Source organism: Tursiops truncatus, chromosome 1 (genome assembly GCF_011762595.2).
Source record: "Tursiops truncatus isolate mTurTru1 chromosome 1, mTurTru1.mat.Y, whole genome shotgun sequence".
NCBI classification, from domain to species: Eukaryota; Metazoa; Chordata; class Mammalia; order Artiodactyla; family Delphinidae; genus Tursiops; species Tursiops truncatus.
Window position 1 is genome coordinate 14,629,298 of NC_047034.1, and position 22,788 is coordinate 14,652,085.

Below are 22,788 nucleotides of genomic sequence, written 5' to 3' on the forward strand. Positions count from 1 at the left end.
GTATAAGCCTATTTTCTAGATAAAGGTAGACTCATCTGTGAATATGAATACAGAGATAAAACTTTAAGAAGACAGAGATAGATGACACAGATTTCTTTAGTAGAATATCAATAATAAAATATCTGAAAGGATGTAAACTATTTGCCAAGGTTGTCTAGGGGCCGTAGGGTTACAGATGACTTGCTTTTTATAACATTTCTTTCCACAGTGTGCATTTACTACTAATGTATTAAAAATTGTGTTCAAATAAAATGCAACTGCACGGATGATTACAAGAAAATTATACATTATTTGCATCAGTTGCATGTACCATTTTGCTAAGAAAATTAAAATGTTCTTATTTTAAATTACACACAGATCAATAAGATACTACAGAGGAAATAACTCTCTTTTTGAGTATAATGTAGGCTGAAAGAGTACATGAATTACCAGTAAACAGAATATGATTTTTAAACGATAGAAAATTTTCAGAATGATGAGATTAACATATAGAAGCAAGGATTTTGAGAAATGACAGCTTAAATTTCTGTTTTAAAGTTTGATTTAAAACATACACAACTATGGCACCTTGACACACATTTTGGCCTCTGATATTAAGGATGAAGCTGTGTTTTTATCATTTTATGTGGTTTACAAAGACAGATAACAGAGAAGGAATACTCTGTAGTCTATTTTTTGGTTACAACATTTCATAAAATTGTTACATTTTTCATCTTATAATTCTGTTTCTCACAACTCCTTTACGATAATACAAAGAATATCGTGACAAAATGGAAGAAATAATAATTAAGGGCATGACGAGTAAATGTTTGAATTCTCACAATTATTTCTATCTTTTCCGTTAATGACTTTTAAAGTTTCATTTAAAATCTAGAAATAGTTGTATATCTTATATTCTGGTTCTGAACCAAATGTTTTTCTACCTAACGTTCTCCCAATCTCCAGTCGATCATTTGTCACTTTGGATTATGTTTCAGTTTCTTCTGTACCAACTGGATTCCCCTGATATGTCCCTGGTTGTTCAAATTATAAGGTTAGACACTGGTTATATCAGGGTGAGGACCTTTATCAACTGATTCATTTCATTGCTTTCATTCTGATAGCATCTTAAAGGCTACTAATCAACTCCCGTAAGTTGCAGCCAAATACTTTGACATGTTCAGGTAGACAAGTCACAGAATAATCATTGAATATACAAGACACTGATGACATTTATTTTACTACATTATGTATTAATATTACACAATGACATTTCTCTCTTCTGGACCATTAAACTGGAATAGTGTTCTTTTGTTACTATTACAGACTAGCAAAGACAGTCTTTCAAAGATTATCCACAGGTCCAAAAGCACTTTTATCAATGCTACTCCCATCAGTCTCAATTTTGATCTACTATTGCCAATATTTCAAATATGATCCAAATTTACAGAAAAAGTACATACAAATAGTCCCATTTTCAAAAATGTAACTATAGCAGCAACACATTTCTTCAGTCACTTATCCAGCAATCTTAAATGCTCATTATGTGTCTTTGAAGGAAGGAAGAAGAAAATGTCCTCTTAGCCAAAAATACATAAGGGCCATGGGAAGATGGGAGGTGGATGGGGTCGTCCCACAAGTTACTAACAGAAGAGTTCAACAGACTCAACCGTCCAACAGACTCAATGCCCTTTGAAAGCTCAAGTTCATAATGATGACCATGAGTCATCAAAAACAACTTGTCTTTAACAGTCACAGGTTAAGAAAACGAGGAAGTGAACAATTTGTTTTTGAATGATTTCAGAAAACAGATTAAAACTTCTTTTAATGTTCATTTTAAAAGATCACATCTGGAAAATTTACAAAGAGTAGTTAATTCCGCAATTCTGGTAAATAAATGAAATAATCCTTTTTTTAAAGTCTAGTGCATACCATACAGGCTAAAATTTTAGAGGTGCAAAGAAGAACTATGGGTACTGACTTATCTCCTTAAGCATGCATAGAGAAAATAGCATTTTGTCTATACTTTTAAAATCACTGCAATTATCATAGAATATTATAATAGTACTTTACTTCTCCGTTGTCCTTGTTAGATTCTGAGCTTCCTTAAGCAGGAACCAGATTTTATTGATCTAATGAATCCCAGCATAATGGCTGGAACTTTGTAACTGCTCAATAAATGCTTACTGGGTGAGGGAATGAACAAATGAATGTATGAATGAGTGAATAAATCAATGAACGGTTGATGCAATGAAAGCTCATTTCTATCAGTGAATTCATTTCTTTCATTCCTGGCTCTAGCAAAAAAAACAGAAGTGAGACAAAATTATTTCCCCTCCTACCCTCAACAGTAAAATGCCCACAGATGTCTTTATCTAGGCAATGCTTCCCAGGTACTAAGAATAGCTAAGGCTTATGGTGTCAGGCCTAAGTGCTTCATATATATTTGATGACTAAATCTCTCCAACAACCTATGGAGTAGTAGCTGCTATTACCTCCATTTTACAACTGAGAAAACTGAAGAATAGGAAAGAAATTGAATAAATTTCTAAAATCATCCCGTAGAATGTCAACTAGTATAAACTAGAATGTAAAAATTTCTAAGGGCAGAAAAGTTTGTTGGTTTTTATTCATTACTGTATTTCTAGGGCCTAGAGGAAGCCCTAACACATAGGAGGTATTCAATTTAGATACACAAATGATAGATACATATGTACATACACACATAGGTAGATAGATAGCCCTTGCTCCTAATCCCCATGCTAGACTGTCTCCAGGGATAGAAAATGACCTCTGAGGGAGGGAGGTGTTGAGTGGATTCACTATGGCTAGATGTCCATTCTTACCTCCTTCTGTTCAGTGTCTAAACTGGATGGCAGAGCCCAGGAAACCCAAACTAGGAGTCACCCCACTCCTGGCTGGAAAATTCAGAGGTATGTAGGCAGCCCCTGCCTCTATGGGAAGGGAAACAAGGCAATCTGTTTCAAAGTGAGAGATTATAAACTGCTCACTTTTTAGTCAGTATAGTACTACTTACTGAGCTAAAAGAGCTTATTTGTTACACTATTCCCAAATGGCCTAAATGAATTAGAGATCTTTGGAAGGTCTGTAAATTGCTCCTTTCTCCTCAGTAGAAGCCAGACCAGTATGTTGGAAATTTTGTCTTAAATCTCTAATAATAATAATTGTCCTCAGGCCCTATTCAAGCTTCCTCTTTCCTTCGAATGTAGTGGTAGTGTAATTCAAATGATGCCATTTCATGTAATTTCTTTTGTCTACTAGATAGAGAAATCATCTTTATAAACATAAAAACTTCAGTGTACTCATGTAACTATTTTTTCCAATAGAAGTTTCTCTAGGTATCTCTAACGTTCCAATCATAAAGGTATTGTTACACAAACTTGTTAATTTATCATCATGATAGATTGGGTGGGGTGGGTGTGGAAGCATAGATAAAACTTCCAACTCTGGAGACAATCTAGACAGAAAATGGCTGAATGCTTTGTACACAATAAGTGATCAATATATGTTTGATAAATGCATGAATGTATGGAGGAATGACCTAATAGATTGCTTACATTTATAACATGCTGCAGGATGGTACCTTAGTACGTGCAGTATTTAATTAAATAGTAACATAAAAGGTTTAAAGGTAAATGCAATATTTTACCTGCAGAATTTTACCTGTGGATTACTATGTAATCTTAATTAGCAAATTTAAAACAATTACCATGCTTCACCATTGAGAAGACAGAAATGTTCATGTATTTAGCCTTCAATGATCTATTCCTTTCTCAGTAATTATCTTTCCCCTAGTTAGAAATTCTCATATAATTAAAGTGCCCACAGAAAAATTGTACTTACCTGCTTTGTAGGTGCTAAAATTAATAGCATCAATTAAATAACTACTAATACTATTCGACAATACTGATCAGACATTGGTGGCAATACAATGATTGTGAATACTTAATATACAAAGCCTGTCTGGCAATTCAACTATTAATATGTGGTGGCTACTTTTAGAAACTTTGTAATTCATGCAATGCGTTGTCTGTACCTCTACAGGCACTGTGCAATGATTAGAAAATCATCCAATAAAACAAATTTTAATAATGTGTGAAACAAAATCTACACTTGCAAAAGTAGACTGTAGGCAGAATTATTCAGACAACTGATTCAGTTCTACACATCGTCTCTGTATAAATATAACTGATAGCCTATGTACTTTTAAGCACAGGGTTTTTTACCATGTGATTTGTGAATACAGACCATCTAACTACGGCTAGTCGTTGAATGAAGCAGAAGCACCTGGATGATGGGCTCCAGAGTTTTATTCATTAATTTTGAATATTGATGGTGTTTGATATTTGATTTTTCCCTTGAGCTTTCTGTTCTTTTTTCCCCCCCTTTCTTTTTATTGTGTGACTTGTTCAGTGCACTAAAAAGACACATGTGAAGATACAACATGTTCCCCCAAGAGTCCATAAGGAGGACTTTAAGATTTGCTCAAGTTTGTGGGTAGTGGCCAAGCCAAAGCAATTCTACTGTGTAATATAATAATTTAACCCTGTTTGTGGGCCAGAAAATATGGCCTGGAGTAAAGAACACATTTGTATAGTATAAACTGCATATTTTGAAAAGAAACTTAATGAAAAAGAAATGGATTATATTAAAAATGTTCTTTACATGCAACTGTTCCAAATAATATACATAATACAAAATATGGATTCATATATTAAGAAGCACGATCCATTATGTCTGTCGTTTAGTTTAATGAGTAGACATAAAAATACATTTGAGTTACTATTTGGATATAAAGCCAACTTACATTCCAAATTTTATCTAGTGCTAGACATGAGTACTACATTAGTAAATTAAAAATCCTTTTATTAGTATAGTTGCAATTAATTTTTCCTTTTAAGATTTAAGATGTCAACAATATTTGTTGACAAATTGTCAGCCTGAATCACTTGTTTGTATTAAAGTCATCCCCATTTATTATAGTAATTAGTGTCTTCTAGGGAATCTTTTTTGAGTTTCATAAATGAAAGTCCGTCAGTATTTTCAAATACTTGCACCTATAATCAAGATTTTATGGTTGTACTCTAGCATAAGGCTCTACATATACAAGGCATTTCATAAATATTTGTTAAATGAAGAGAGCAAATGATGAAGCTTCACTTTAGAACAATAAGGGTACACAGTAATCATTAATTTTGTAATGGTTATTCCATGCTGAAGAGAGCAGCATCACCTCCACTGTCTTTACCGATAGGATGAATACTTAACGTAGATAATATGTTCCTAATAGGTTAATAAATCAAATTATTATATTTTAGGAAAATTATGTTGAGATATTTAAGACATGCAAAATTTATAAAAACAGCAAATAATTGTGTTCCTTATTCACCACCTGATGAAAATAAAATAAAATGCCGTATACATTCCACCCTACCAATAACATCTGAAATTAGTAATATTCATTCACAAGTATTTCTTGATACTTATACTTTATATTTTTGTATTACTTGTAACATAGTATTGTTCTACATGGTTTTAATTTTACATAAATGGTATGCTGTATGTATTATTCTAAAACAAGCTTTTTGCACTCCATTGTTTGAGAAGTCTAATGTTAACACAATACCTATATTCATTCATATCCACTGCTGTATTTCATTTAAATATTTGCAAATTGTTTTTCCACAGTGGTGGCACCTTCCCATCAGTGGCGTATCAGTGCTCAGTACGTAATTCACATCTTTGTCAGCATCTGAAATTTTCAGATTTTTTCATCTTTACCAACCTCATGGGTATAAACCGTTATCTCATAGTTTTGGTTACTTTATCAATAACCAGTAAAGGTTCAGATGTTTTCATATGTAGATTGACCATTTAAGTTGCCACTTCTGGCCTCTTCTGTGAATTACCCATTCGTTATTTTGGTAAGTTTTTCAATTAGTTTGTATGATTTAAAAGTTCCCTTTGCTATATGCATTGTGTTGCCAATATCATCTGCTAGTCTGTAGTTTTTCTTTCTTTTCTTAAAAAGGTAGCTTTTGATGATTAGAAGTTTCTAATTTTAACATAGCCACGTTTACCAATTTCTTCCTTTGTTAGTTTGTGCTTCATGTGCCCAAAAGTCCAAGGGAAAAATGTTATTTATCTTCATAATAAGACATTATTGCGAAGGGCAAGACCCTGCCACTATCTTCCCCAAATTTATTTCCACTGTTTTCACTCCTCTAATCATCTTTATGTTAGAATAAGTTTGTCAAGTCACAGAAAAAAAAATCTGTTGTAATATTTTGATTAGAATTAAACTGAATTTATATTATGATTGGGGAGAATTGACATCTGTTATATTAAAACTTCCTCTACATGAGCATGGTGTGGTTCTCCAATAATTTAGGTCTTTTAAATATTTTTCAATAATGTTTCCACCATACACATCATTTGGTAGGTTTTGCTTTGGATATTCCTATTCGTCTGATCCACCAAAATATGTACTCCTATATACACGTATAAAATATCCTCCCACAGTTGGAACCAAGTGGTCTGAGAGCTCACATTGTATGATTTCTTTTAAGTTTGTTCAGGTGCGTTTTATGGCCCAGAATGGTTAATCTAGTGAATGTTCCAAGTGAGCTTGAGAAGAATGCATATTCTGCAATTGTTGGACAAAGTAATCTAGGTGTTCAATTATATATCCAGTTGATTGAAAGTGTTGTTGAATTCAACTATGCCCTTACAGATTTTCTGCCTACTGGATCTGCCCATTTCTGAGAGAGGGGTGCTGAAGACTCTAACTATGACAGTGACTTCATCTATTTGTACTTCCTCTTCTATCAGTTTCTGCCTTGTGTACTTTGATGCTCTGTTGTTAGGCACAAGCACATTAATGATTGTTATGTCTCCTTGTAGATTTGACCCTTTTACCACTATGTAATACCCCATCTTATCACTAATAATTTTCCTTACTCTTAACTGTGCTCTGTCTGAAATTAATATTTCAGTATTTACTCTAGTGTTCGTTTAATTAGTGTTAACATGACATATCTTTCTCCATTTCTTTACTTTTAATCTATATGTGTCTTTATATTTAATGTGGGTTTCTTGTAGACAATGTATAGCTGTGTCATGTTTTTGATCCTCTCTGACAAACTCTTTTAATTGATGTTTAGGCCATTGATGTTTAAAGTAATTACTGACATATTTGGAGTAATGCCTACTGTATCTGTTACTCTTTTCTATTCATTGCCCTCATTCTTTGATTCTATTTTTGTCTTCCACTCTTTCTGCCTTTTGTTTTAACTGTGCATTTGATGTGATTCCATTTGCTCTCTTTTCTCAGCATATCAATTACCCTTTTCTTTTTTTTTTTTACTTTTTAAAAAAGTGGATGTCCTAGAGTTTGTAATATGCATTTCCAACTAATTTACAATAATTTACAACTAATCTAAGTCCACTTTCAAATAACACTACACCACTTCATGGGTAGAATAAGTACTTTAACAAAACAAAGCACCCCTGGATCCTCTCTTCTGTTCCTTGTATCACTGTTGCCACTTGATTCACTAATACATAAGCTATAATCATCAAGTATGGAGTTGGCCAAAAAGTTCATCCAGGTTTTCCATCTTACTGAAAAATCCGAACGAACTTTTTGGCCAACCCAATATATCGTGCAATTATTTCGAACAAATTTTTATCTTTTAGATCAATTAAAATAAGAAAAACAAATGTTTTATTTTATCTTCACTTATTTCATCTCTAAGTCACTTCCTTTCTTTATGTAGATCTAAGCTTCTGATCTATATCATTCTCCTTCTCTCTGAAGAACTTCTTTGTTCTCTGAAGAACTCTTTGAAGAATTTCTTGCAAACAAGTCTACTGACAACAAATTCCCTCCATTTTGTTTGAGAAAGTTTTCACTTCTCCTTCACTTTCGAAGGATAATTTTGCAAGTTACAGAATTCTAGGTTGGTGGGTTGTGTCTCTCAACACTTGAAATATTTAATTTTCCTTGTGTGCATGGTTTCTGAGACGTCAGAAGTAATTCTTATCTTTATTCCTCTATAGGTTAGGTGTTTTTTTTTTTTTCTGGTTTCTTTTCAGATTTTTTATCTTTGATTTCCTGTGGTTTGAATATGATATACCTGGGTGTAAATTTTTGGAATTTATTTTGCTTGGTGTTCTCAGGCTTTTGGGATTAGTGGTTTGGTGTCTGACATTCATTTGGGAAATTCTCAGTCATTATTGCTTCTTCTTTTCCATTTCTTTCTTCTCTTTCTAGTATTTCCATTATGCATATATTATATCTTTTGTAACTGTCCCACAGTTCTTAGATATTCTTCTTTTTTTAAAATAATTTTTCTCTTTGCTATTCAGTTTTGGAAGTTTCTATTGACATATTCTCAAGCTCAGAGATTCTTTCTTCAGCCGTGTCCAGTCTGCTAATGAATCCATCAAAGACATCCTTCATTCCTGTTATAGTGTTTTTGATCTCTAGCATCTCTTTTTTTTTTTAGAATTTCCATCTTTCTGCTTACATTACCCATCTGTTCTTGTGTATTATATGATTTTCCCATTAGAACCTGTAGCATATTAATTATAGTTGTTTTAACTTCCCAATCTGATAATTCCAACATTTCTACTATATCTGAATCTGGATCTGAAGTTTGCTCTGTCTCTTTAAACTTTACTTTTGGTCTTTTAGTATGCCTTTTAATTTTTTTTTGAAAACTGTACATTATGTACTGGATTAAAGGAACTCCATAAAAATATGCCTTTAGTGATGTGGTCTAAGGTGTGGGGTGTGAAGAAGTGTTCAATAGCCCTATAATTAGGTCTCAGGCTTTTAATGAGTGTGTAACAGTCCCTCAGTCTGACCCCTTAGACACAGCAGGATGACTAGAGGGGGCTGGAGTCGAATATTTTCCTTTCCCTTAACTGTATTTTAATGTCCATTTTAGGAGTATCTTGCTATTTTATACACTCCACCATCTATAATGCTATTATTAATAGAGTTTACATTTATTATTAAATATATCATTATTAAACAGTATTATTATTTAATACAGCTTATATATATTTACTGGTTCACTTGCTTATAATTCCTTCTTGCACATCAGGCCTTTTTTTCTGAAATCATTATATTTCTTTATGAAGTATAGCCTTTAAAAATTCTTTCAGTGAATCTACTGGTGGTGAAGTTGATAAATTTTTGTTAGACAAAAATGTATTTTTTCTCCCTTGTTGTTAATTGATAGTTTAGCTACAAATACAATTCTAGGTTTGTTGGTTACTTTCTCTTTGGAATTCAGAGGTATTGCACTATTCCACTGTCTTCTGACTTCTACTGTGGATTGAGATATCCAATGTCACAGTTTCTTATAAATTCAGATCTATAAATAATTTATCTTTTTCTCTGGTTACTTTTTAGTATCCACTCTTGGTCTTTGATGATCATCAGATTCATTATATCTTACCTATGTATTTTTTTTCATAGTCTACTTAGGATTCAGAAGAATCATGCCATTCCTCAGCTTTGGACAATTATTTACCCTTATCCCCTTAAATATCATATTTCTTCATTTGTATATGTTCATCATCTCTATTTACTTCTTCTATAAAGCTGTCTCAATCTATCCCCTTGATCCTAACCTCTTTTTCACATTTTAAACTTGCATTTTAAAGACATTTATGTATATACCTATCTCGGGGAAACAAGTATAAGTGTTTTTCAAAGATTAATAATATCATCCACGTGTCAGATAGGAAATGAAATTCTTGACCTTGACTCACTAAATGTACCTCTAATGGAGATTCTATAATACTAACTGCCAGAATGCTAGTTACGTGAAAATGAATTAATTCATTAGTGTTACAAAACTATCGTATAAAATGAAATACATTTACAGTAAAAAATTTCTGTGAGCAAAAAGAAAACATAAGAAGTCATAAAGCTTGATGTGTAATAAAAATATGACACAAGTTAGTCATGATGACTCATACTTCTGGACTTCAGTGCTCTAAAGGAATACACTCTCTCAAATAACAGGAAATATTCATTTACATAAAAAGCAATGTAGAGTGTGACGCTGGCACCATTCAAATTATTGAATGGTAGGAAAGTTTATTATATAAAATGCTTTAAGCTGGCTCTGCTATTTATAATACTAACAAAAATGCATACTGATGGTGTGATTTTAGTTAAAATTCATAAAATCCATGATTAGTGTTATCAAAGGGTCACAAATCAGAGCCACAGAATAAAGGAAGTATTCATGGTTCCTAATAAATTGCTCTGTGAATGCTTGACCACCCCTGCAGACAATGATGTCACACGATGATGAAAGACTAGTTAAGTAGCCAACAAAGTGCCCGTGCTTGGCAGAGGCAGTGGTCAGCGCATCATTCTTGGCCCAGAGCCCTTGAAAGGGGCATGCAGCTATTAAAAGAAAATGAAAAATTCTAAGGATGCAAGTTTCAATGGATAACACTTTTCTTAAAGCTAGATTCTATCAATATTTGAACTCTTAGACCAGGTAAAGAAAGTGCCAGACAGGAGGAGAAAAGAAGTAAGACCTATACTGTAGCTATGCCACCATGTTAGTTGACATAGGCTAGTTAGTTCCATACACAAGCTTCCAATTCCTAGGTTGTATTCTGCCATGATCTTAACACATATTTTTTGATAGTTATAATGGACTTCCTGAGCAGGTGGACCAGAGGTACTTTATTACAATAAAGCTAATAATAGGACTAGTTAGGAAATGATCTATGAAGTACAAAGGAGTTGTGGGGATGGGATGTAGAAGCTGTCAATGTCAAATTGGCCCTTGCCATGGGCACTGGCCATCTACCTCCACAAGGATTAAATTATGTGCAGCTGCAGCTGCTGACTTTCAACACCCCCCTGAAAGGAGTTCAGGTGGCGAGCAGCAATGAGGCACTCTGTGCTCTGGGAAAAATGGGTAGAACAGGTCTTCAGATAGATATTTTCAGGAGCCAATTTTATGAGCCCAATTCTTGTATCTCCTCATATCTAGAAAAGCACTAAAATCCTTCGTGGTGATGTCTGCTCCTCGTGACTAGCAGAGACCTTCTGCAAAACAATATGTGCTCGACTGCATGTACTCCCCCTTCACCAAAATCACATATATACTGACCTACCTGCCTACCTCTTTGGAGCAGTTTCTCAGAGCTATCTGGGATGCTGTCTCCCGGGCTGCAGTCCTCATTTTGCCTCAAATAAAACTTAACTCACAACTCTCACGTTGTGCATTTTTCAGGTCGACAAAGCCTATGTACCAAAATAACACATATTGAATAACTCCATGATATGAGATTTTAGAACAGGCAAAATTAATCTACAGTGACATTGAACAGATTGGTGGTTTCCTGGGATTGAGGTTTGGGAGGAGACATTGACTACGAAGGAACACAAAAGAGTGGGGAGAGGAAAACATTCTATATCTTGATCATGGTTGTTATTACATGAGGGGATACATTTGCCAAAACTCATCAAACTATACATTTTTTTTTTTTTTTTTTTTTTGTGGTACGCGGGGCTCTCACTGTTGTGGCCTCTCCCGTTGCAGAGCACAGGCTCCGGACGTGCAGGCTCAGCGGCCATGGCTCACGGGCCCAGCCGCTCCACGGCATGTGGGATCTTCCCGGACCGGGGCACGAACCCGTGTCCCCTGCAACGGCAGGCGCACTCTCAACTGCTGCGCCACCAGGGAAGCCCCAAACTATACATTTTTAAATGGGTATACTCTATTGTACGCAAATTATACTTCAAGAAAGTTGATTTAAAAAGGAAAAACAGTAGTTCTGCAAGATGTTCCCATGAGTCATATTTGGTAAAGGGGACAAGAAATCTCTTTGTATTATTTCTTACACTAGTATATGAATTTACAATTATCTCAAAAAATTATTGAAGTTAAAAATACATAAATGAAAATAATTATCCAAATAAAATAAAATTACTCATTTTAAAACAGTATCAACAATCATATGATCCATGCAAGTTCAATGCCATGTAATCCTGAAATCTACTTTAAAACATTCAACTCTGCTCAAAAGTTTTTGAATAGCGTCCAGTCTGTTGGGATTTGTTTTTCCATAGATTAATCCTAAAATGGATCAGTAAATTAATTACTCACTGCTTCAGTCATTTGGAGGGAAGAAATGTAGCAGTACGCAAAAATTATTCTCTATTAATGAACTATGCCATTCTAATTTATTGCATACATAATACATTAAAGTCAAAGCCTTAAAATTGCCAATACCATACCAAAATATGTCAGTTCCCAGTCCAACAGCACTGAGCAGAGTCAGTCAGTCTCCCGAAGATAAATGCTTTAGGTTTCACAAAACGTTTAAGAAAAAGTAAGTGTGCCTTTAAGTTCATCTTAGAATCAGTGGTGTTTTTGGTAATAGATTTTCTTGAGTTGTTTTTGGTTATTTGTTAGTTTTATAATTTTATGAATGCACAAAATAAATAGGAGCTAATAGACTGCCAATCCAGCTATAGATTGGCATAGACTGCCAATCCAGCTATACCCAAAATAAATAATCATGTATTAATTAATTAATAGACTGCCAATCCAGCTATACCCAAAATAAATAATCATGTATTCTGGCTACTAGTGTAAGTCTCAATTAGTGAGTTTTGTTTTTTAGGGTTCAGAAGTTTAAAAGTGTCTGAAGACAGGTAGTTAACATGAATGAGGTCACCTAGATATAAAGCTAAGGACAGTAGTAAATTTAGCAGCAACTGAACAGTGATAATGCTCTGAAGATGGTAATTGCTACCCTGAGTTAGCCAACTGTTGCCATGGGGAACATGGGCATAGTATTGGACTACTTTCTAATTAAGAGAATTCAGAGGTGTAACCAAAAAAAAAAAGAAAGAAAGAAAAGTGAAAACTTTTGTTGGAAAATAAAGAAAAAACTATTTAAACACTGTTCCCACCTGAGGACCACCAGCTCCTAACATCAACTTTATAAACAACTAAAGAATGTTTCATACAGAAAATTCTCTAGAATGGCTCCACATATGAACTTGCTTCTGAATTCACCATTCCATTCCTTTCCCCCGACTTCATTCATTTTCACTTCCGCTAAAAACACTTTCTCATAGGACTGACAATTGCCCAGAACTGGCATATTCTCAAATCTTACGTTTTCATCTGTTTACCAAATGGCTGTAATATAATTCACAAAAGCCCTGTTTATTGAGTAATATTATTAATGGCTAGCATAATACTGTGAAATTGAAGACATTCTTTTTGGATTATGTCCAGATCTTTAAAAAGAACATTGGTTCCAATAGGATATGAATGACTTATATACCAAAACTTATTATTTTAAAAAGTGGAACAACGTGAAAAGCATTTGAATAAATATATTTTCAAATTATTTTAAGACAACTTTTTCAGATACCTAAGTCCCACATGTATTAAAATATCTAGAATGATAACAAAAGAGAAGCTCATGCTATGAATGCATTATAAAATCATTTTTTATTTTCAACACATGGTTGAAAATATCGTAAGACTGAGAAATCATTCAACTTAACAGTCTATTTATTTTTTCCCTTCAGCTGCATTTGCCAAAACTTTGGTAAGTGAATGATATTTGTTGCTTTTTTATTTATGGCTACAGTCACGAATTATCAAAATATGACAGGAGGAAAATAACAGAAAAGTCAACTTTGAAACTTTTGTTTTCAAAAGGCACTTAGTGTCGAAACAAGAAGCATTAAAACATATTCTCAACCTAAATTATAGTTAATTATTTCACTAGTTCATAATCCAACAGTCACCACCTGAGACCAAGTCTGAAAATCCCAACTTGACTTCTGAAACCAATCATAAGCTGTGATACATTTAATGGCTCTATTTTTAAGGGGAAGCATGAAATCATGCAAGAATCATAAAATATCATTTAACCAGGAGCAGTTAAAGAGAGAGAAAAAGGAAAAAATGGAACGAGGCATGGAGAGGAAGAGAGATGGGGGTGAGGGCAGAGGAGAGGAACTAACTAGTCAAAATAAAGCAAGAGAAGCTCAGATAACAACATATCAAATGAATGTATTAGCCAGTCCTCAGTTTGCATTTACTAGACAGATTCAGATCAAAGTGCCTTATTCAATTCATCCCAGAGCATTTTTTAGTTAGGTAATTAATAGGTTTGGAGAGGAAGGGTGAGGTTAATGAAAGAAATCACTGCCAGGAAAGAAGTGTCTATCTTAAAGGATTAAAAGAAGACACTAAGAAAAACCAAATAAACGTCACTTTAAAATCAAGAACAAATCAAAATCCCCAAAGTTTAAACACACAATTATGGCTGAATAAAAAGTGAGTCAATCAAGTTAATCCAATGAATTTCCTTTCTGCGACAACATGATAAGCCATACAATGAAACATTAAAATCAATGCTTTTTCAAAAGATTTGTTTTCATGATATACTAATCAAATCAAACTCAAAGCCTCCAGTGTGAGATATCCAAAAACTGTAGAAGATTCCTTTTTTCAGAGGGATTATCAACTAATGGGGAAGACTAAATGTATAAATAAAAAGGTCAGCAGTATAAAGCAATGATCTGGAGAAAAAGTTGAAAGGGGCCTCTGAATTAGAACATGAAAGTTTTGGTTTGAGCACATAGAAAGAAAGGTGGCTGTAACCAAATCAAAGACCATGAGTTGAAACTGAAGATCAGCATTACATCCTAAATGTGCCAGAGGAAGCCTGCATTTTAGATCATATTCTTGCCATTGAACTATAGGCACTAATGTTGTAGTCAAAAACAAATTAGATTAAGAATCTCAGACGACAGAAATGGAGTTTGACAAATCCTTTACAGATGGTCTTAAAAGAATAAGATATTCCATGAAATTCTAAAACAAACTACACAGAGAAGTGAAGTGACTAACGATCTAGGAGGCAAGGAAGCTCACAAGTCATACAGGAGTCCAGAGACAGTGCTATTATTTTAAAAGCTAAAATACACTAACCTATAATCCCATATTTATGTAACCACAGATACAGATACAACCATTCCATACTCTTGTCAATGCAGAATTGCTTTTTAGAATGACAACTACATAGTGTAACTCATTGTATTTACAACTTTACTTTAATATACATATGGCCAAATTACCCCCCAAAATTTTTGTACCAATTGGTAGTTCCGTCAATGATATATAAAAAGTTCACATTCTCACAAACCTAAACGTTACCAGTTTTGAAACTTTTTGCTAATTTGATAGGTTAAAAACAATATTTTATTATAATTTGCAATTTTCTAATTAAAACTGAGGTTGGGTAAACTTTCATATGTTTGTTGAAAATTGTCAGTTCTTCTTTGTAAAATACTTGTTAACATATTTGCTCCTTATTATTATTATTTTTCTAATTATTCTTAAAGTGTTTTTGTGTATTAGAGTTTGTGACATAATAAAATATATTATATTTTTGGGCTCTGGCACACAGCTCCTAAAACTCTTGTAATTTCCTAACTGACAAGAATGATAGGGACATATCTTGTTATAATATTTGGTTTCTGTCCCCAGTTCCTAAAATAGCTCCAGAACAAAAAGGTAAAAGAGCATCTTTTTTTTACTCATAACAAGTCCCTTTCAACCCCACCTGAGTTTATTTTAATGAGGTGATTTTTGGAAACACCCTAAGAACAGGAGCTGGTTGCCAGGGTTAGAGGGTTGGAACTTTCAGCCCCATCTCTGGATCTCCAGGGAGGGACAGGGCCTAGAGGTCAAGTTCAATCACCAACGGCCAATGATTTAATCAATCATGCATAATGAAGCTTCCATAAGAACTCTGGCTGAAGAGGTTCAGAGAGCCCACAGATTGATAAACACATTGAGGTGCTGGGAGGGTGGCATGGTCAGAGAGGACACGGAAGCTCTGCGCCCCTTCCTCCTTACCTTCCCTATGCATCCCTTCCATCTGGGCTGTTCCTGAGTTGCATCCTTTTATAATAAATGGTCATCTAATAAGTAAAGTATTTACTTGAGTTTTGTGAGCCATTCTAGTAAATTATCAAACCAAAAAGGGGGTTGGGGAACTCCCAATTTGCAGCTAAGTCAGACCGAAGTTGTAGTTAACCTGGGGACCCACTACTTGCAGCTGGCATTTAAAGTGAGAGCTCCTCTGGTGGGACTGACCTCTAAACCCATGGGGTCTGTGATACTTCCAGTTAGTGTCAGAATTGAATTAAATTGTAGGACACCCAGTTGGTGTCCACAGAGAAGTGAATTTCTTTGTGTAGAAAAACCCCATGCATCTGGCGTCAGAAGTGTAAGCAGTAGTTGTAGAAGAACAGTGTGTTTTGCCTTTTCAGAGGGCTCTCAAATCTTTATCTGTTAACACGATGTAAATATTTTCTATCAGCCCCATCACTTATCATTACACTATAGTTATTTTAGTCCTTACACTATAAAGAATTTAAAATATTTATATGAAAAAATATGTCAATATTTTTTCATGACTCCTGATATGCTTGTTTCTTGTGTATTTCATATGCTACACTTATACAGACCCCCCCACCTGAGATTTAGAAATACTGTTCTAATCGTTATTTTAATAAATTTAGTTATTTTTACACTTAATTCTTTAAGCACCTAGATTTTTGTACATGCCATGAGGTAGGCCTCGAACTTTATTTTCTTACAAATTGGCAGCCAATTGCTTCAAACACCATTTACTGAAGACTCCATACTCTTATTTTTGGTATGATTGTTACTGCTGCTGTAACCCTCTTTCATATGAGTTGTTACTGATGTTTATGCTGAATATTTCTAACAAACCTCTCTCAAATTTTTTTCATTTACCTCTTATTCCTAAAGATGTAGCTAAATTTCCACTTCAACTATGAAACTTACCCTGATGATCACAGACAAGCTAAAATAATGTAATTTCTAAGTAATTTTACTGTAGATTTTCAAATTAACTACTTAAAATTCCTGATATCAGTAATGATTAAACTTGATTGATGGAAGTACATAAAGATCTCTCTATGTACCTTTGCACAAATTTACCCTTTAGGTGTAGTAATGTGACCCTTTTTCTTTTAGTGCCATCTATTCAGATACCTTAAAAATTGTTTTATAAAATATGATAAACATGAGAATGCTGATGAAACAAAGATGAGAAAAGAAAGGAAAAGGAAAATCTCTGGGTTTAGTATTAGTTGTTATTTCCCTCTTAGAGTATTTTTAAATGAAATTTTCAAATTTATTGATGGCTTTAATTTTTCTCTATTAAAAGTTTTCTGAAATAATTAACATTTTAAGTTCATATCAATTTCCTTTTATTCAAACCCAGAAATTAGACCAAATCAAGTTTAAGGAATTTATATTCAACAACCCAACCCCTCTTTTTTGAGATTCCCATGCATAAACAGAGAACTCACATGAAGTCCTTCAGTGAAACTTTCCCGAGAGCAGAGGCATCTATAGGGCTGGCTTTTCGTGTCACAGTTATCAGCATGACCACGGCACTGACACCTGTGAACATGAGCGTCAGACAATTCCTTAGAAACACCAGCTCAATCATGAATATATTTAAAGACCTACATATATATATATATATATATATATATATATATATATATATATCTCCACTATGTGAATCCAACAAGGGAGACAAATGTGTTAATCAACACAAAAATTAGTTTCTCTTTAATCATGTGTATATTCATAACAGTTTTAAATTAACTTAAGTACGGGAAGGATCGTCATTAATATCCAAACCACATTGACCATGAAGGAAATTTTCAAGCCCATCTTGGGTTGTTTACACCTATGTTAACCATGTGACAAACCTGCCAAGAAAAGGCATTTACTGCAACTACTGACAACACAGTTAAGACTATACAGTTCAGAATAAACTGGAAAATAAAGTTAACAAATTCCAATTTTTTCCCCAAAATTAGATGGTGAAAATTTAATAGTATTATTTTTTCATTGTGCTATGACTTAAAAAATAACACTTACATGTTGATATTCTGATCTGTTTTGAAAGATGTTCTTTATTCACAAGATATATCATTCTTCTAGTACAAACCAATTTTAAGTATTGTCTATATATGCACTATTTCCATACTAGGGAGTATGCTGCCTCCTAGTTCTCCAGCTATTCATTTGTTTAAATTTGTTCTCAATTAGATCAGATATCTATAAATTAATTAGAGTATATGAGATTTTTCCTTTAAAGGAAAACAGATATTCCTCATAAAACTGAATTGTGGACTCAGGGAGACCAAGCCCAACACTTATAAACCAGCTGGTACTATAGTTGTAACTCTAAATCTAGCTCCTGCTCTTTGATTTCAAGAATACTTGAAAATTATATTCCAGAACAAACTAAGCAAAATATTTGGTAAATATTTTCTAAGTTGGATTCATAGTGTCATAACTTCTAAACCAAACAGCTTTTGAAAATTGATTTTATAACAATGTGATATTATGTACAGCAAAGACTTGCATACAAATCTCCCCACAAAATCTTAAGAGTATGAAACCAATTCAGTACATGAAGATTAGAATCTGGCTTGCTCTGAAATTTTAGTTAATGTATTTTAAAATAAGTATGACAAAAGTCTAATTAGAAACAATATTCATAATGAAAATCACACTTGAAACCTTGGTAATGAACACTACCTTCCAGTGATGGTGATTTCATTGACCCCATAGTATCTGTGTCTGGGGCTGACAGAAGTCTCAGTTGTATGGTACTGTCCATGGAAATGAAGTCGTACTTGTGTGGCCTTTACAAACTCTTGAAGAGCTGGGGTATTATAGAAATTATTGTATCCAGGACGATGATTTGGTCCAGGTGTTAGGATGCTAAAGGTGACATTACCACGGGAATATGGAGTAAAACTGTTGATGAAATTTGAAACCATAAGATATTCATATTTTTGACAAAACAAAAATCACAACACAATATTAATAATAGCTTAAATTCTTCATGCTGGGAGAACAAACATATTCCATATATTTCATATACAAACAATATAAGAGCATTACAGAAAAATATAGTAAAACATTTCCTTGAGGACATAATAAAAATCCTATTAATATAGATAACTTGGTAGACAATCTGAAAATCAATTTTAAAGCACAAGTGAGACTGTAAGCAAGAGATACTCTAAAGTTTTACAAGAATTTTAAACATTGTTTAAAACTCAATTTAGGGAGGAGTCCTAGAAAAATCTGCCTTAAGAAAGTTGGTGGTAGAAGGAAGTCTCTACCAACCTGGTTAGCTTACATGTAGGTTACTACTGCTCATTAGTCTCTTAAAATTAACTCCTAAATACATTCAAAGACAATCATTTAAAAATATTCATACTTGGGAAGCTGAAGACAGTTGACAGAATCAGAATTTTCCAATTCTCCATTGTTTTTCATTCCGAAAGTGCTGCAATTTCTAGCAAAATACTGCCAATCCTCCCAGTCTAGGCTGTTGTCTTTCTTCCTTTGAATCCTTATTGCTGTTGGTTGTGGACTAGAGAACTGAATGATGATGTAAAACACCTGAAGATGGATGTTAATTATTGTCACTGAAGTTTTAAGTTTGACCCATCAGTATAAATCATGGAATTGTTAGATTCAAATATAATAACTTACTTCCTTATAATGATAATTACCAAATATTTATTAGATATCCAGAAATTTCATAGCCATATAGTAAAGGCCACACATTCTATAATTGCAGATATGTCCCTCTTCTCAAGAATTTTATAAATTAAGGTGGAAATTAATATTAAGTTTGTTATAAAGATGAAAAAAGAACATTACTTATATGAAATAATTGTTATATATTTCTTCTTAAGTAGTAATTTAAAATAAGGACCTCAGTTTTTATTAATTTGTGCTACTTAATATTGAAAAGATGTTTCAATATTTCATATAATTTTGACACAAATCTCTAATTTTTCTCTAAAATATTAGGTCCTACATACCTTCTTTGAAATATTTTTATTTCATACATTATAATACACTACTTTAGTAAGGTAATGGTCAATTGCCTAATTCAGTTTTCACTTTATAGTTGAAATGTGTCCCCAAATAGATGTGTTCAAGTACGAACTCTTCGTACTTGTGAATGTGACCTTATTTGAAAATAGGATCTTTGCAGATGTAATTAAGTTAAGGGTCTCAAGGGGAGATAATCCTGGGTGTAGGATGGTCCTCATGAGAGAAGAAAGAGAAAGAATTGACATACACCCAGAAACAAGGAAGAAGGCCATGAAAAAAGGAAGTAGAGATTGGAGTTATGCTGCCATGAACCAAGTAATGCCAGGAGCCACCAGAACCTGGAAAAGGCAAAGAAGGATTCTTCCCCAGGGTCTTTAGAGGGAGCATGGCCCTGTCAACACCTTGATTTCATACTACTGATATTCAGAACTATAAGAAATTTCTGTTGTGTAAAGCCATTCAATCTGTGGTCATTTGTTGAAGCCACCGCTGGAAACTAACACACATCCCACTGTTTCAAATTACCTGATACTGTCCATTTTCCAAATCTATTGAAATAGTCACTCCTTGATTAAGCTGCGTCATGTTTGTAAACACACGGGAAAGCCACGAAGTACCAATATTGTTATCATTGACAAAAGAAAGAGGATGGGCTTCAGGATTCAGCCGTAACACCCTATTATTGGTTGTGTCTTCTGCATCATTAGGAACACAGAATCGCTGTTCCAAACGAGGAACCCGAGGGTGGCTGCCAGGGCAACGGCAATGTGACTGGGTATGCAATCTGGGCAGATCTCCAGAGAAAACTTCCTGAATCTCTCTGTGGGAGTCAAGAAGCAGACGGTAAGGATCAATAGCTCAACAGTGACAGATCTTCTAAGAGGTGTTACCAATGTCTATCACTATTTTGTTTTGATTTGCAGCCATTTAGCTTTAATAATTTTCTAAACAGAACATAAAATCAAAGTCATTCCTGGCCAAATAAACATACTCATTCTCAGAAAATGGATATCAAAAACATCAGTATTATTTTTTTAAATGAAGTATAGTTGATTACAATGTTGTGTTAATTTCTGCTGTACAGCAAAGTGATTCAGTTATACATGTACATACATTCTTTTTTATATTCTTTTCCATTATGGTTTATCATTATGGTTTTTTCCATTATGGTTTATGGATATTGAATATAGTTCCCTGTGCTATACAGCAGGACCTTGTTGTTTATCCATTCTAAATATACCAGTTTGCATCTGCTAACCCCAAATTCCCACTCCATCCCTCCCCCACCCCGCTTGGCAACCACAAGTCTATTCTCTGTGTAAAAACAGTACTTTCTTAAGTGTTAACTTTGTACATCAAGAAGCATGAACAAGTCCTTGACTGATTATCAAGATATTTATTAAGATATAGTATTTTACTGGGCCTACTTGTAATAAAAAGAAAGGCAACATTAACTTAGGTTGTTCAGCTGACTTACCACTGAGAGCGAACAATAATGTACTGAAAATAATGAAAGTTATAGATAGGGTCTCTCCTTTATCCATGGGAAAGAAGTAAGAAAATAAGTATCATTTTATCTGCTGCTGTTTTAGGCAAAGGGACTGAGGCCAAGACCATTTGTCAATGGTTTCCTGTGACTCATCAGTACAGATTCTGGCACCCTAAGATGCTTCAATGGCTTCAGATCATATCGCCACTGCCAAGAGTCAAAGAAGAACGCCAGTTTCAGGCAGATATATTTAATTTTTCCATTAAGTGCAATATACTGATCTAGAGCAGAATCAATCATTCTATTTATAGGCATTCTTCCACATAGCACCTTTCCAGACATTTCAGATAGGCCAACACCAGTAACTCAGGTCTAAGTAGAGAGACTAGACTTCTCTCCAACCCCACCGAAGGCAATGGAGGAGGTAGGAAGCTTTTTCATTCACTAAATTGCATAAAGGCATGCCTTCTTCTTTAAATCTCATTCATAGTTTTCAATTGATATCACATGTTGCATGGGGCCAAAAGTGACCATCCAGTAAGACCTTTATCTCAGGGAAATCTTTATTTGCAATGCAATGCAATTCTCATCAGAATTTTAGACAAAGGTGATTTAAAAGATGGTGAGGCTAGTGGCAGTAAATCTCCCCAAGACTGTGTTTCAGTGGTACAGCATCCTATATTTAGGCATCTCTAGATCATATAGACGAATAAAAAAATGTGTATATTGCTAATGGACATACCACTGACCACTGCAGCACCACAAGAGCAACGCTTTTCAACTTTACAAGAGCTAGTCCTGTCATTTGGAAATTCACCATACTAATCTACATTTCCCTTAAAGAAATAGGAATAAACATTCTTCTTTTTGAAGTGAATAAGAGCAACTCATCCATACAACAATTTACTATTATATCATCAAATCATAACTTGGGAAACAAACTTCAAAGGATGTCTCAGGCAGAATTTCACTTTAACTTTCTGAACAGAATGTAAGCCTACATGTCTTGAAAAATGCCTAAGAAAGATTTCCCACCTATTCTCAAGATGAGGAAATACTTCATTAAATATAGTCCAAGTCTACATAGTTATTTGTTCACTGGAAACAGAAATATATAACAATACTTCAAATTACTCACTCATCTTGTCTCCAAGCCTAATAGCCCAGTCTCTTGAGATCTTTCCATATATCAAAATAATTAATCACTTCCATTGTTCTACATTCTCTAGCACTTACAAATTCAGCAAAGCAATTTTAAAAGGCAGATATAGAAGTTTCTTTTTTTAATTTGAATTTTATTTTATT

The 22,788-nt window shown here is 33.9% G+C and overlaps 1 protein-coding gene across 1 annotated transcript in view; it reads right to left on the bottom strand.

The window, feature by feature from the left end:
- The window catches only part of USH2A (usherin), a 784,083-nt gene that overhangs the window by 670,542 nt on the left and 90,753 nt on the right, over positions 1-22,788 (bottom strand). Inside the window, exons 5-8 of the mRNA XM_019920609.2 lie at positions 20,520-20,814; positions 19,366-19,550; positions 18,675-18,896; positions 17,426-17,519 (exon numbers count right to left, since the gene is read on the bottom strand). Coding sequence (XP_019776168.2) covers positions 17,426-17,519; positions 18,675-18,896; positions 19,366-19,550; positions 20,520-20,814 — 796 coding nt within the window. The remainder of the gene's footprint in view (positions 1-17,425; positions 17,520-18,674; positions 18,897-19,365; positions 19,551-20,519; positions 20,815-22,788) is intronic.